At 37.8% G+C, this 13,832-nt stretch overlaps 1 protein-coding gene across 1 annotated transcript in view; it reads left to right on the plus strand.

Moving 5' to 3' along the window:
* Positions 1-13,832, plus strand: part of cubn (cubilin (intrinsic factor-cobalamin receptor)) — a 90,338-nt gene that overhangs the window by 25,332 nt on the left and 51,174 nt on the right. The window contains 12 exon segments of the mRNA XM_025054505.1: positions 1-21; positions 174-339; positions 902-1,127; positions 1,602-1,732; positions 3,052-3,241; positions 3,587-3,747; positions 5,648-5,829; positions 6,334-6,490; positions 6,895-7,082; positions 8,337-8,496; positions 10,625-10,806; positions 11,278-11,446. The exon segment at positions 1-21 is cut by the window's left edge and continues 152 nt beyond it. Coding sequence (XP_024910273.1) covers positions 1-21; positions 174-339; positions 902-1,127; positions 1,602-1,732; positions 3,052-3,241; positions 3,587-3,747; positions 5,648-5,829; positions 6,334-6,490; positions 6,895-7,082; positions 8,337-8,496; positions 10,625-10,806; positions 11,278-11,446 — 1,933 coding nt within the window.

Genomic DNA, 13,832 nt, shown 5'->3' on the forward strand with positions numbered 1-13,832 from the left:
TGTGGTTATGACTTTGTTCAGGTAAATAATGGAAGATCTTAATGAGCAAAATCAGATGTGTACTACTGTTGACAGATAGCAGAAAGACTGACATTACAGACAAACTGACTAACTGGACAGATTTATATGATTCATTGTAGCTGCATTCATTTTATGTTTCTCCTGTCTTCAAGGTGAGAGATGGTTCCACATCGAGCTCTCCTCTGTTAGGGACATTTTGTGGCAATGACATCCCTCCCAGACTTCAGTCAACACAGAGATATATGTACATCAAATTCAAGACTGACTCATCCGTCAAAAACAGAGGCTTTGAAGCAGTGTACACCTCTGCCCTGGAGGGTAAGTAGTGATACCCTTTCTTAGAGAGAGAGATTTGTACATTAATTGGATTGACATAAAACAAAAACAATATGCTGAATTACATACATATACATACATTCACATCCCCAAAAGTTACAGCATTTTATTATAAGGTCTCCTGTGTGTAGATGATACCATGTATGTGTCCCCACCAAGGTCATGTAATCATCTTGGGACTATAACAACAAACATGCACTTGTTACTTGTGGGTCAGTCTATCTACATTTGACTTATAAAACATATAATCTTTACTACTATCTGAATATGATATAAAATTTTAAAAAACTAAATTGTGAGTGGGTACATACATATACATACATTCACATCCCCCAAAGTTAAAGCATTTTTTTCTGAAACACATCATGACAAGTTTAAACTGATGTGCATGTCTGATGTCAAAGAACTGTCATGAAAAAAGACTAAATGGTGTAACTGCTAAAAGGTAAAAAAAAGCTGCAGCTCAAGGATCAGGTGACCATTTAGTCAACTGACAGAAAGGGATTGGCACAGAGCATGGCTTTGCTGACATTTTTTTCCGTAGGTTGTGGTGACACTCTGACCAGTCCTTCAGGAATCATTACAAGCCCAGGCCATCCAACTTCTTATCCTCATGGAGCAAACTGTACCTGGTACATCAGCGTTTCCTTAGGAAACCTAATTCAACTGAACTTTGATTCATTCAATTTGGAGCACCACGACAACTGCAACTATGATTACTTGGAAGTCTACGATAACGGCACTGTGGAAACTGGTACTAAAATTGGCAGGTATTAAATATGATAGAAAGATGTAAAATTTCAAAAGTAACATATGTATACAGCAATTAATTACAAATAATTACAGACATAATTAAGGTAATTAAGGGCACTTGTTAAGTCTGAGCTAAAGCTGGGTTTTTAAAGTATGACTGCTGGAAATTAAAAACTAAAGAAATATTAACAACTTTTTTATTACCCCCCATTCCCTATTTTCGATACACACGCATCAGTTTTTTTAATTTAATTAATTTGTTTTGATGAATTTTCTCTACACACACTCACTACACAGTTTAAACTGTGGAAGGAAAGATGTCAGGAGACAATTTCTGCAAAAGTAACATATGTACTTGATATAAATGAGTCGTTCAATGTTTTTTTTAAAAACTCGTTCTCTTTATTTTATATTGCATAACGGCTGGGTTTCTTTTTGTTGGCCTTTGACTGACTTGTATTTGGACTGTCATGTAATTTGTGCTTCTCTAGGTACTGTGGACGATCGGTGCCTCCATCCATTACCAGCACTGACAACCTGCTGACTCTGCTGTTTGTGTCTGACTCCAGCTTAGCCAAAGAGGGATTCTCTGCTAATTATGTCTCCATCAATGCTTCTATGGGTAGAAGAAAACACACACATTTTCTACATTCAAATGATAAGCAATGTTCAGTTAGCTATATATATTATATTTTAGCTATGTCTTTTATTCACCAGCAAAGTATGACTTCTAAAGGACTGATTTCTGATAACATCAATGGGATAAAAAAAATCTAACAGAAGTACATTTTGTGTAAGGCAATACAATTTGAGAATACATAAACTCTATTGGCCACTGCACATCCACATATACAGACAAAAGTATGTGTCATCTGTAAATAACCTCTAATCTCTAGAGCAGTGGTTCTCAAACTCTGTACCAACTGAGAAAACATTGAGCTCTCTGAGTACCACCATTATGACCAACATCAGAATATAGAGGCATAGGCCTTACCTATTAGCTTCCACCACACAGGAGAGATGTTTATAAATGTTTATACATCTTTATAGATGTTTATGTTTAAATGTTGTATTAATTATCCATGATATGTTTCAGATGTATTCAATTGAAAATGTAAATGTGAAAATATTAATTTTCCCCACGTACCACTAGAGAGTGCTCGCGTACCACAGCTTGAGAACCACTGCTCTAGAGAAAATGGAGGTTCTCATGAGTACCCCTCAGACTGGAGAAGTTTTGTGATGCTTTCACCTGAAGCCTGAGCCTCTTATCACTAGGCCATGTGCTGCATCTACAGCATTTATGATTTAAAAACTATACCAGTTAAACAAGAAAAGCTAGAGTTCAATGTCATTTAAGTGATATTTATTTATTTATATCTATATTCTACAGAGAAATTTAATAATACTAAAGTAAAAGTAAAATAATATTCAAAGAAAAAGAAAATTCAGCTAAAATGACACAGTTAATAATATAATATATATAATATTATAATAACAACAAAAATATAAATTATGAAATAAAAACTTTTTGCATTTCAAAAGAAGAAATGCTCCATGTAATTGTTAATGAGAGGACTCATTTATCGCTTTCTTTCATCAACTCCCAAGGAATGCGTTGATGGGTTAGTTGTAGGAACAAACCTTGATGTGTGTATACCTACCTATGTATATGACAACAAAGGTAATTCTTCCTCTTCTTCTAAAGATTTGACAACTTTTGAATTTAGTGGATTATTTGTCTCAAATGTATTTATGGTGCTTAGTTTTAATGTACATAAAGCGTGGTTCAAACAGTGGTCTCAAGTTACAACATCTCACCACAGGTCACAGCACAAGCCTTGTGACCTTGGACTTCCAATATCCTATTCCTTAACAAAATAGGAACAAAACAACTGTTCAAGCTCTGTGTAAATTTAAAAATATTTTGTCTCTCCTTAGATTGTGGTGAGACCCTAAGCTCCCCAATGGGCTCATTCAGATCACCAAATTACCCCAACAATTATCCAAACAACAGAGACTGCATCTTCAAGATCATTCTGGAGGTCAACAGACAAATCATGTTAAACTTTAGTAGCTTCACACTAGAGGGTTCTCCTCCAACATGCAGATATGACTTTGTGGAGATCAGGTAAGAAGGTCTGGAAACATAATACCTAGATTTTCCTTATTTATCATCCATCCATCCAAGTACAGATTCTGAGGCTAGTGTGAGTGAATTTTAAGGCTAGTGTGAGTGAATTTTCCATATATTTTCCATGATTGGAAAATTGGTCAGTCATTTTCCAGGTTTTCAGGATGCGTGGGAACCCTCTAAGGCCCCATGCACATGTAGCACAAAAGTGTTAACTGTTAAAAAAACATTATATTTTTTACAAGAATAAAAAAAGCCCTGTACTACCCATGCTTGTGGGATGTTTTGTGAATTTGAGCCAATTGTTCCACCTGACCATGTTGGATCCTTTCTGCCTTGCAGGGATGGTGGTTATGAGACATCTCCCTTAATTGGCAAGTTCTGTGGCACTCAGAGGCCTCCAGTGGTAGTATCACACAGCAACCGTCTTTGGATTAGATTTCACTCTGATAGAAGTTCTACACGTCAAGGATTTATTGCCCACTGGGATGGATCGCTAACAGGTAAGTGGTACTGTGTTTAATGTTCAACTCTGTTTTTATTTTTAGTTATTTGTTGTAGCCGAAAATTCATAAAACAATCTCTACCTCAGCCTTGGCAGTAAGTGATGCAGCTATATAAGAAGCCAACACACAGTCAGTTATGTTGAGACAATTACTGCTTTAAATAATGTGTTCTCCTCTTACTGCTACTACACCTTTCTTCTGAAAACCGTAGCATGTGTAAATATATGTATTAATTGAATGTCATTGACGACTTCCAGATTTTTTCACGTTGACTAATCTGACAATTAAGTCAAAGTCTAGTTAAAGAGTCATTAAATGACGTGATCACATTGACAGAGGAAGAGCTACACAGACACAAATGTCCAACAATGATCATGTGACCCTCTAATAGGGATGCACCGAAATTTTGGCCAACTTTTATCACCGCAACTTTTATCACCGAAACAACAACAATGGCCAGAACAGGACCTTATGATGACACAAGCAAAAACTGTGACCAGCACAGGCTTGTCTGAATATGTGCGGTTTGAACTTATTTATCTGAGAAGACCCACGGATAGTGATTTGCAAAATGTGGGGGTGTAAAGTACACTTTCACTGAGATCTATTCGGATCCATGCACTCGTTGTGACTATACAGTAGTACAGTACAGTATACAGGCGCACGAGAAATGATGGACGCGGAGAACCCACTTGGAGATGAAAAGCTCACAGCTCAGGATAAGCACAGCAGTGTGCCAGATGAGGGGTAGGCACCCTTGTTGTCTGATATGTTCTGTGAGATCCTGCAAGAGAGTGACTCAAATAAGTCAAAAGTATCTGCTAGACATTTTACAGTCTTAGGAGAATGTTTAACCATCACCAAATTCCTGTCTATTTCAAACCCACCAACACCCTCAGACAAAGACAGGTTCATCCAAAGGACAAAATACCTTACCATAAACAACAACGCAACGTATGCAGTACAGTGCAATGAGGACTGCCCTGATCTCTAAATTGGGGAAACCAAAAAACCACTGTACAAGCGTATGCAACAACACAGAAGAGCCAGCTCCTCAGGGCAGGACTCAGCGTTTCATTTACATCTTGAGGACAAAGGACACACTTTTGTGGATGAAGATGTACATATCCTCACCAGAGAAGACAGCTAGTTTGAGAGAGGGGTGAAGGAAGTCATCTACATTAATCTGGAGAAACCATCTCTCAATAGAGGTGGTGGTTTGAGACACAACCTTTCATCCACCTATAATGTCGTTTGGTGTTCTCTTCCCAAAAAATTCTACCCCCCAACAACATGACCACAATTTAATCCCAAAGGACACCCAGGCAAAAGAGGCTAAATATCAGAACTTCCCAGTAGTCAGTCAGGACGAGGATGAGAGGTGAACTGTCTTCAAGAAACCTTCGTCTAGTTGCCCTCAATGTAACTTTTTTTGGATTGATAAGATGACCTGGATGACTTGGATGACCTGGAGAATTTACACAGATATACAATCAGACCTGGATGACTGAGAATTTACACAGATATACAATCCTAATCACTTCGTAAATGGGCAGTAACATACAGTCTGTCCTGGAGGGATGAATCAGTCACAAAGCTAAGATTGCTGTGTTCTCTTAATTAAATTACAGAGCGACTCCACAGAGATTAGTCCACATGAAAAAGATTGAAATCACACAAACAAATATAAAAACCACATGGGAAGCAGGACAAAATAATGAACTCAGTGGCTATTAAGGAACTTGTTGTCTCTTAAGCAGGCTAATTATTGTAGTTAGCAGTATGTTAAAACTACAAAATACTTTTAGCTTCCAATTTAAATTAGTGAGTTGGTTGCAAAAATAATTGTTATCTAATACCTTACTGCAAATCCTTGAAAGAAAAATGTTTTTTCAAGGATGTGGTGGGACACTGACCACTTCATCAGGTGGATTTTCCTCTCCAAACTTCCCTCTGCCCTATCATCCAAATTCTGAATGCTACTGGAACATCAAGAGCAGCCAGGGTAGCCAAGTCCTCCTCTCTTTTTCTGATTTCTACCTGGAGTCCAGCTCATCCTGCTCCCAAGATTTCTTGGCTGTAAGTAGAAAAGAATTCCACTTAGATTAATGTTTATATGTACTTCACATTTCGATCTCAATGCTTACGTTATGTTTTACTAATAATTGCCATTAATTAATGTTATTTATATGTGCATTTTAGTATATAATTACATTGCACTGTAAATAAAAAGGTAACTTAAATATGGTAAATAGTACAGAATGGTAAAATAATGATTGAAAAAAAAATCACACAGTCAATTTCATACCAGGGCATCAATGACTCCTCTAGTACAATCAACTTCTGCAAAGTACAATCATATAATCTCAGACAGATATTTTAGAGTAACAAATATTTTTTAAGTAGTTCAGAGACCAATAGGTTAAAACTGGAATTGTTTTAATATTTGATCTAAATAGCAAATGGCTACACTTCAGGCCTTATCTATGGAAGTAGCCACCTGTCACTAATCTGTATTTGATGTGACTGATGTGATTTGTTTCTCATCCAAATTTTAAATTGAATTTTTTTGTGTATTTTCAGGTACATGATGGCAACAGTACTAACGCTCCACAACTGGCAAAACTATGTGGAAATCAGTTGCCTAGCACTATTAATTCCTCCAGGAATGAGCTCTACATAAAACTACGCACTGACTCCAGCGTCAGCACTGGAGGCTTTCTGGCATCATACACTACAAGTAGGAAAGAACAAAGACACAGTCACTCACTTGCTACATGACATCCTAAAACAGACTAGCTGGTATTGTTTAAAATACAATATTGGATTTTTAAGGGCAGCAATTCATTAACTGAATTTATGTCTAAAAAAATAACTGTTTTTGAAATATACACATCAGTTAAAACAGACTAGCTGGTATTGTTTAAACTACAATATTGGATATATGGCCAGCAATCCATTAACTGAATTTATGTCTAAAAAATTAACTGTTTTTGAAATATACACATCAGGGGTCAGAGGTTATCTACAAATGTTGTGTTTAAATGTAAAACTGCACATCATTAAACTAGCCAAAATGACTTTCATTATATTAAAAATGTTGCTTTGAGTAACTTACTCATCACTGTGTGCTTTTAATTGCAGATTGCCATAATATTCTTATATTAAATCGACATGATGGAATGGTGGAATCACTAAACTTTCCAAACAGCTATCCAGAAAACTCTATGTGTTCATGGACCATTCAAGGCAGCAGAGGAAACACCATTAACTACACTTTCATAGCATTTCAGCTGGAATCCTCAAGCTCCTGCAGTTATGATTACATAAAGGTACAACTGCCTACTATTGGGTTATAACAAGGTTATTCATTTTTCTTTGGCAAGATCTGAATGATACAATACAGCTGGTCCTCACAACAACAGAGTTATCTTCCGAAGACCCAACTCATTATACAATTTCGTCGTTAAACAAAACCTCCGTCAACCGACAACTTGGATGACATTTTGTGTGATCAAAATGGTTATATTTGCAAGTAAATCAAGTTGTTTGTGTGTTATTCAAAAATGTATGTCTAGATCGATGACTTTTCTTTGCTTTTTAATAGCTGATTCAGCATTCATTCATTTAATTACTTAACATAATGAAGAGAACACTTATTGTGAAACTGTTTGGCAGCACAAGGGACTTACGACAGTAGGAGAGTTAGTAAGAAGGGAAATGCTACTGCTGCCTGTTGTGCTAAATCCCAAATCTCATACATCACAACACCGGATATGTGATTACATACGTACGTACCCATTAACCAGTGCCAGTGCATTTCACTCATCGTAAAACAGATTCTTTGTCACTTAACATATACTTTTAAATTTCGGAAAGCCGAGTCGTCAATAAACAATTGCAGCGTGAAGTGAGGACCAGCAGTATTACAATATCACCTGGTTGACCAGGTCCTAATCAATACACTTGGTACAAATATGAAATATAAATTTGGCAATATGCAAGACATCATGAAACACAAGCTTGTATAAAACTTTAAAATTGCTAACTATTTTTCACATTTCTTCATCTTATTAATGTTTAATTAGCAGCTTCTTTGTATGATTATTGCATGAACAATACTGCCTTATGTCATATAGTCCCCTGTTATTGACTGAAAAGTAGTCTGGCACAAAAATCAGAATCCCCACTCTGCAGTACCATCCACATTTTTCATCCTGTCATTGAGGATTAGCCATTCACAATAGAGCTGTACCTTTTCTTCTTTTTGGAAGAACGCACTGGCAGCAGAGTTTTGAGTGAGTATATACATGAGTGTGTGCATAACTGGTATAGAGATTTATGAGATTTGGGATTTAGCACACCAGCTCACCCATTCAGTCATAAATCTCTCGCACTGTCAAACAGTTTTAAAAAAAAAGTTTTACCTGAATATTGTGCACAGATTTAATTCAATAAACATAGCCTTAGTTTGATAAAGGTTCTGAACATATACATATTTTAATCATATCTCGTGGGTATACATTTTAGTTTGATGTTGTAGCTGTGTGTGCATTATTTATTCTTGTATCCATATGCCCATGTAGCTCTACAATGGCCCTAATGTGGAAGCTCCACTCATTGGTACATTCTGTGGGAACATGCCTCCTTCAGCCAACAGCACCACAGGTTCAGCCCTTACTGTGGTGTTCAGAACAGACAGAACAGTGTCCATGTCAGGGTTCCAGATGATGTGGTACCAGAATGGTAAGAATATTTAAAAGCTGCATAATATATCAACATGCAATCATTTACATCAGACAGTATTTGTTTAATGAACTGTATATTGTGTACTTATTAGGATTACATTTGTTGTTGTAGCCCCTTAGATATAAGCATACATTTTAACCCTTTCATGCATGACGGTCACTACAGTGGACAGCTATGAAAATGTCATTTTCTATGATAAGAATAGGTTTTGATGGCAGTGTTGCATCTAAGCCTCTACAGTGGACGCCTGGGAATCACCCAACACTGCCATACAGTGGTCAGCCTTTGCAACTGCAGAATAATTGTGTCAACCTTCAAAAAGAAAATTTGGTGTATAAAAACAGAACCAAATCAGTTCTTATTTTTATGTCTAAAAACACATAAAAACACTTAGTAACATTTTTTTAACTCAGTATATCATGGGTCATGCATCAAAGGGTTAATTTATATCTTTGTTCAGGAAGGCTTCTATGTGGTATGAAAGACTGTGTTTTATATCTTTGTTCAGGAAGGCTTCTAGGTGGTATGAAAGACTGCACTGACTACTGTGGAAGGCTGCAGTGACAGTATTTGTATTCCGCGATACCAGAAATTTTTATTGTAAATTTAATGTATTATTTTAATCAAATCAAACATCTGAACACAAAACAACATCATCCACAGCAAACAAATCAAATGAATAAAGTCAACATTCTCCGAGGGTTTTTTTTTTTTTCAACCTATCCAGAACACACTGACTGACCAATCAACTGTCTGAAGACTCATAGCAGTGGATTAATTAAGCCAAGTCAGGTGTGCTGCTGCTCGATTGAAACAAAAACCTGCACCCACAGCAGCTCTTTGTGGACCTAATTGCCCACCCCTGCTTTAGATAGATAGATGAATACTTTATTGATCCCAAAGGGAAATTAATGGAAAGGCTTACATTCCCATACCAGGAGTCAAATCCAGGCCACCTGGGTGAAAACCAGAAATCCTAAACGCTAGTCCATATGGGGCTAACTGCTAGACCTTGTTGGACTAACCACTAGACCATATCAGTGCATTCTCTTCTCCTGTACTACTTTGCAGTCTCCAATGTTGTTGTAGCCAGATAATGATTCCTTTTTGTTTTTCACTAATTTTATTTTTTAAGTCCTTGATCAGTATTTCATATATCTCTGTTGCTATGTGGGTACCTGGCCTGTACCACTACACTTGCTATCTTTGAAGCGTCTTCCCCCTTACTTCTTGGTGATATGATACTGTCTGTCTAGTCTGTCATTAGCATTAAAGAATTGGTTTGTTCATGAACACAATATCGCCAAATTTTACATTATTGAGGGGGTGGGGGTAAATCATTTATGTAGTAAGTTACCCCAAGAGACAGAGATGTGAGAGATGCACTTTTTAGTTATTAATTAGTATTGATTAGGGATGTAACGATGCATCGTGAATCTATTAAAAATCAATTCAAATGCGTAAAGAGCAAATTGGGACCCCCAATTAAACTAATATATCAGGTCCTTACCTGAATGTACTTACATTCAGGTGTTCAGACAGGACATTTTAAAAACTTCTTCTTATATTGTGTACCACTTGTTAGAATTACATTTGTTGATGTAGCCCCTTAGATATCATAAATTCTCATTTATATATTTGTTCAGGAAGGCTTCTAAGGGGTATGAAAGACTGCAGTGTTTAATATTGTGGAAGGCTGCGGAGACAGCAGGGAGAATGCGTGTGTAAGTTGGTTGTCAGAAAAGAGAGGATTATTGGTGAATTTCATTTCAGACAGTTTCTGTACTGTGGTATACACGTACATATGTGATTCAGGCTGCATTTGCCAAAAGGTATTTAGAAACAATGTGTGCTTTGAGTTGTCAGATAACATACTGTGACAACATTCCGAAGAGAAAATGCAAATAGTAATTTGGCCAAAGGTTCATCATGAGTTCAGGGTTAAGTCCATTTTTTGTAATTAATTAATGTGGCAGATAGCTGTTAGTTCTCTTTCATTGTGATGATCAGAGATACAGGTGGAAAATAACACCCCTCGTCCTGTCATGAATTTTCTGAAGATAAAAGTAATATCTAAACTCACCTTACCTTACTGTGTTTCCTTTTGTAAAACTGTATCATGCAGGCTGTGGTGGAGACTTCTTTGGTCCCACTGGTTCCTTCAATAGCCCAGGCTACCCTAACAAATACCCAGAGAACAGAGAGTGCATTTGGTACATAAGAACATCACCTGGGAGCAGCATCACACTCACCATCAACGAGTTTGATGTGGAGTTTCACCCAAACTGCCACTATGACGTGTTAGAGGTAAGAGATGAAGCCAACGTTAGGTATCAACAATCTTCAAGATTTGAATATTCCATTGCTGCCTTTCCATTAGTTTCTTACTAACTTGTTTCTTGTATTGAAATTAGGCTCTGGTAAGCAATAATTATGTCGTCCTGCATGACTGCCCTGTTAAACAGTTGTGGGCATTACCATGCCAGTTATTGCTATTGTAGTAGACAACGATACTCTGTTGTGTGACTGCGTGTAGGCCATCTATTCTAGTTTACCATGAGGATGGATTTCTCTTCAGTTGTTTGCACTCAAAACACTAAAAAAAATTAGTGTTTTGTTACATTCCTAGTATTTAGTCTTTATGAGCGTGATTGATACTCAATCAATACTTGTGTGAGTATCAATGTATCAATACAACGGGATTAGATACTTATCATCAGAAAGAGCATATTTTTAGTAGTATTGCAGTTTTCTTTTCACTTGTGACTTCTCTCTCAGGTTTATGGAGGACCAGACTTGCAAGCACCACGGCTTACTCAGCTCTGCAGTACCACTTCTAAACCTATGCAGGTCTCCAGCACTGGTAACCTGATGACTGTGCTCTTTATGTCTGATGCCTATGTCAGTGGTCGAGGATTCAGTGCAAGCTGGGCCGAAGCCCCAGGAGGTGGGTGCACATCATAATGTATATGTATATTTGTCCTACACATTGTCTGGGCCACTATATAGTCAGGGCTCTATTGTGTTAGGATGTTAAAGTTTTTATGTGTTCTGTCTGTCGGTCTTTATAATTCTGATGTTCTCTCTATGTAAACTATTTTCTGTCTAGATGTACATGTAAAAAAAGTAAAACTAAAATGGTTTGGAAATACTTGTTAAGCCACATTAGTTGGGTACTTGTGGCAGTTTGCAGACAGATCAATTTGGAGAAACAACAAAAGTACCATACAGTAATTCCTCTCCTGTCACGGTAGTTGCGTTCCAAGACCCACCACTAAATGGAAAGAATTGCGAGGTAGAGGCGAGATAGTTATTATATTATTTACGTCAGTGATGTGCGGTGAGGTTCGTGGCTGGTGAGGTACTGACTCAGTCAGATTTACAATTGTAAGAACCGAAAAGAGCGTCTTATTTCACTATTCATCCAACAGCATGCACCATGCTTCATATCCCATCTTTCATTGACACTTACACCAACACAAACATATACACAGGAACATATTTGTCCTACAAAGATCATTTCTTTTATAGAAATGGATAGAGCAGAATTCTTGTGTCTAAGCAATTCAAATTTACTATAAACAAACGAAAGTATAGAGATGAGTGCAGCACCAATTTACTTTTGACCCTAAGACGCCCCCTTGAGGTGAGGCACTTTATTGTACAATCAGCAAGACTAATTCTCTTGCAAATATGTTAAAGACATTACATGGACTGTAGAGCGGGGTGTCCACACTTTTTCGGCTTGGGGGCTACTTTTTAAATGACCTGGGTAAAGTGAACTACCTACATTGAAAACTATAAATATATATATATATAGTTTTCATTGTAGGCAGACGATTAATAATTAATAATTGCGTGCAGGAGACCAGGTGGAAGGGCAGCAAGGATAGAAACATTGGAGAAGGCTACAAAATGTTTTATCAAAGTTCGGATTGGAAAAGAAATGGAGTAGGGGTGATCCTAAAGGAAGAATATGCAAGAAATGTGGTAGAGGTGAAACGAGAGTCAGACATGTTGATGTGTGTGAAGGTAGAAAGCGAAGGAGTGATGATTAATGTTGTCAGTGGTTATGCCCCACAGGTGGGCTGTGAGTTAGAGTTAGCTGTAAGTTCTGGAATTAGCTGGATTGGATGATAAACGGTATCCCCAGGGGAGAGAAAATGGTGACTGGAGCAGACTTTAATGGTCATGTAGGGGAAGGGAACAGAGGAGATGAGGAAGTGATGGGCAGGTTTGGCGTTAGGGATAGAAATGTTGAAGGACAGGCAGTGGTAGACATTGCAAAGAGAATGGAAATGGCTGTGGTAACCACTATTTCCAAAAGAAAGAGGAACACAGGGTGACGTACAAGAGTGGAGGCAGATTTGAGGGAGATTAATGACTGTAAGGTGGTGGCAGGTGAGAGTGTAGCCAAACAACATCACATGGTAGTGTGCAAAATGGCAATGGAGGTGAAAAAAAGGAAGAGAGTGAAGACAGAGCAGAAGATCAAGTGAAAGAGACAAGACTTCGGGAAGGAAGTAGGGGCAGTTTGGGCTGTGTTGAGGAATTCCCAGATGATTGGGAGGCTACAGCTGCAGTGATTAGGGAGATAGATAGAAAGGTGCTAGGTATGTCCTCCAGGCAGAGAAAGGAGGACAAAGAGACCTGGTGGTGGAATGATGAGGTACAGGAGAGTGTGCAGAGAAAGAGATTAGCGAAGAAGGGATGGGATAGTGACAGAACAGATAAGAACAGACTGGAGTACAAAGAGACAAGGGAGGTGAAGAGGGAAGTGGCCAAGGCCAAACAAAAGGCATATGAGGAGTTGTATGAGAGTTTGGACATAAAGAAAGGAGAAAAGCAATTGTATCGATTGGCAAGACAGAGAAATCAAGGTGGGAAGGATGTGCAGCAGGCGAGGTTGATAAAGGACAGAGAGGGGAATGGAATCACAAGTGAGGAAAGTGTGCTGAGAAGATAGAAGGAATACTTTGAGGAGCTGTTAAATGAGGAAAATGAAAGGGAAAGTAGAAACGAGGAACCAGAGACTATTAGAAAGAAGGTAGATCGTATTAGAAAGGATGAAGTAAGAAAAGCCCTGAAGAGGATGAAGAGTGGAAAATCAGTTGGACCCAATGACATACGAGTGGAAGTATGGAAGTGTTTAGGAGAAGTGGTGGTAGATTTCCTGACCAGGTTGTTTAACATAATTTTAGAGACAGACAAGATGCCTGATGAGTGGAGGACAAGTGTTATGGTGCCAGTTCATAAGAAGGGTGATGTACAGAGTTGTAACAACTACAGAGGGATAAAGTTGATAAGTCATACAACGAAGATTTGGGAAAGAG

This window comes from Cynoglossus semilaevis, chromosome 3 (genome assembly GCF_000523025.1).
Source record: "Cynoglossus semilaevis isolate Cse_v1.0 chromosome 3, Cse_v1.0, whole genome shotgun sequence".
Lineage (NCBI taxonomy): Eukaryota > Metazoa > Chordata > Actinopteri > Pleuronectiformes > Cynoglossidae > Cynoglossus > Cynoglossus semilaevis.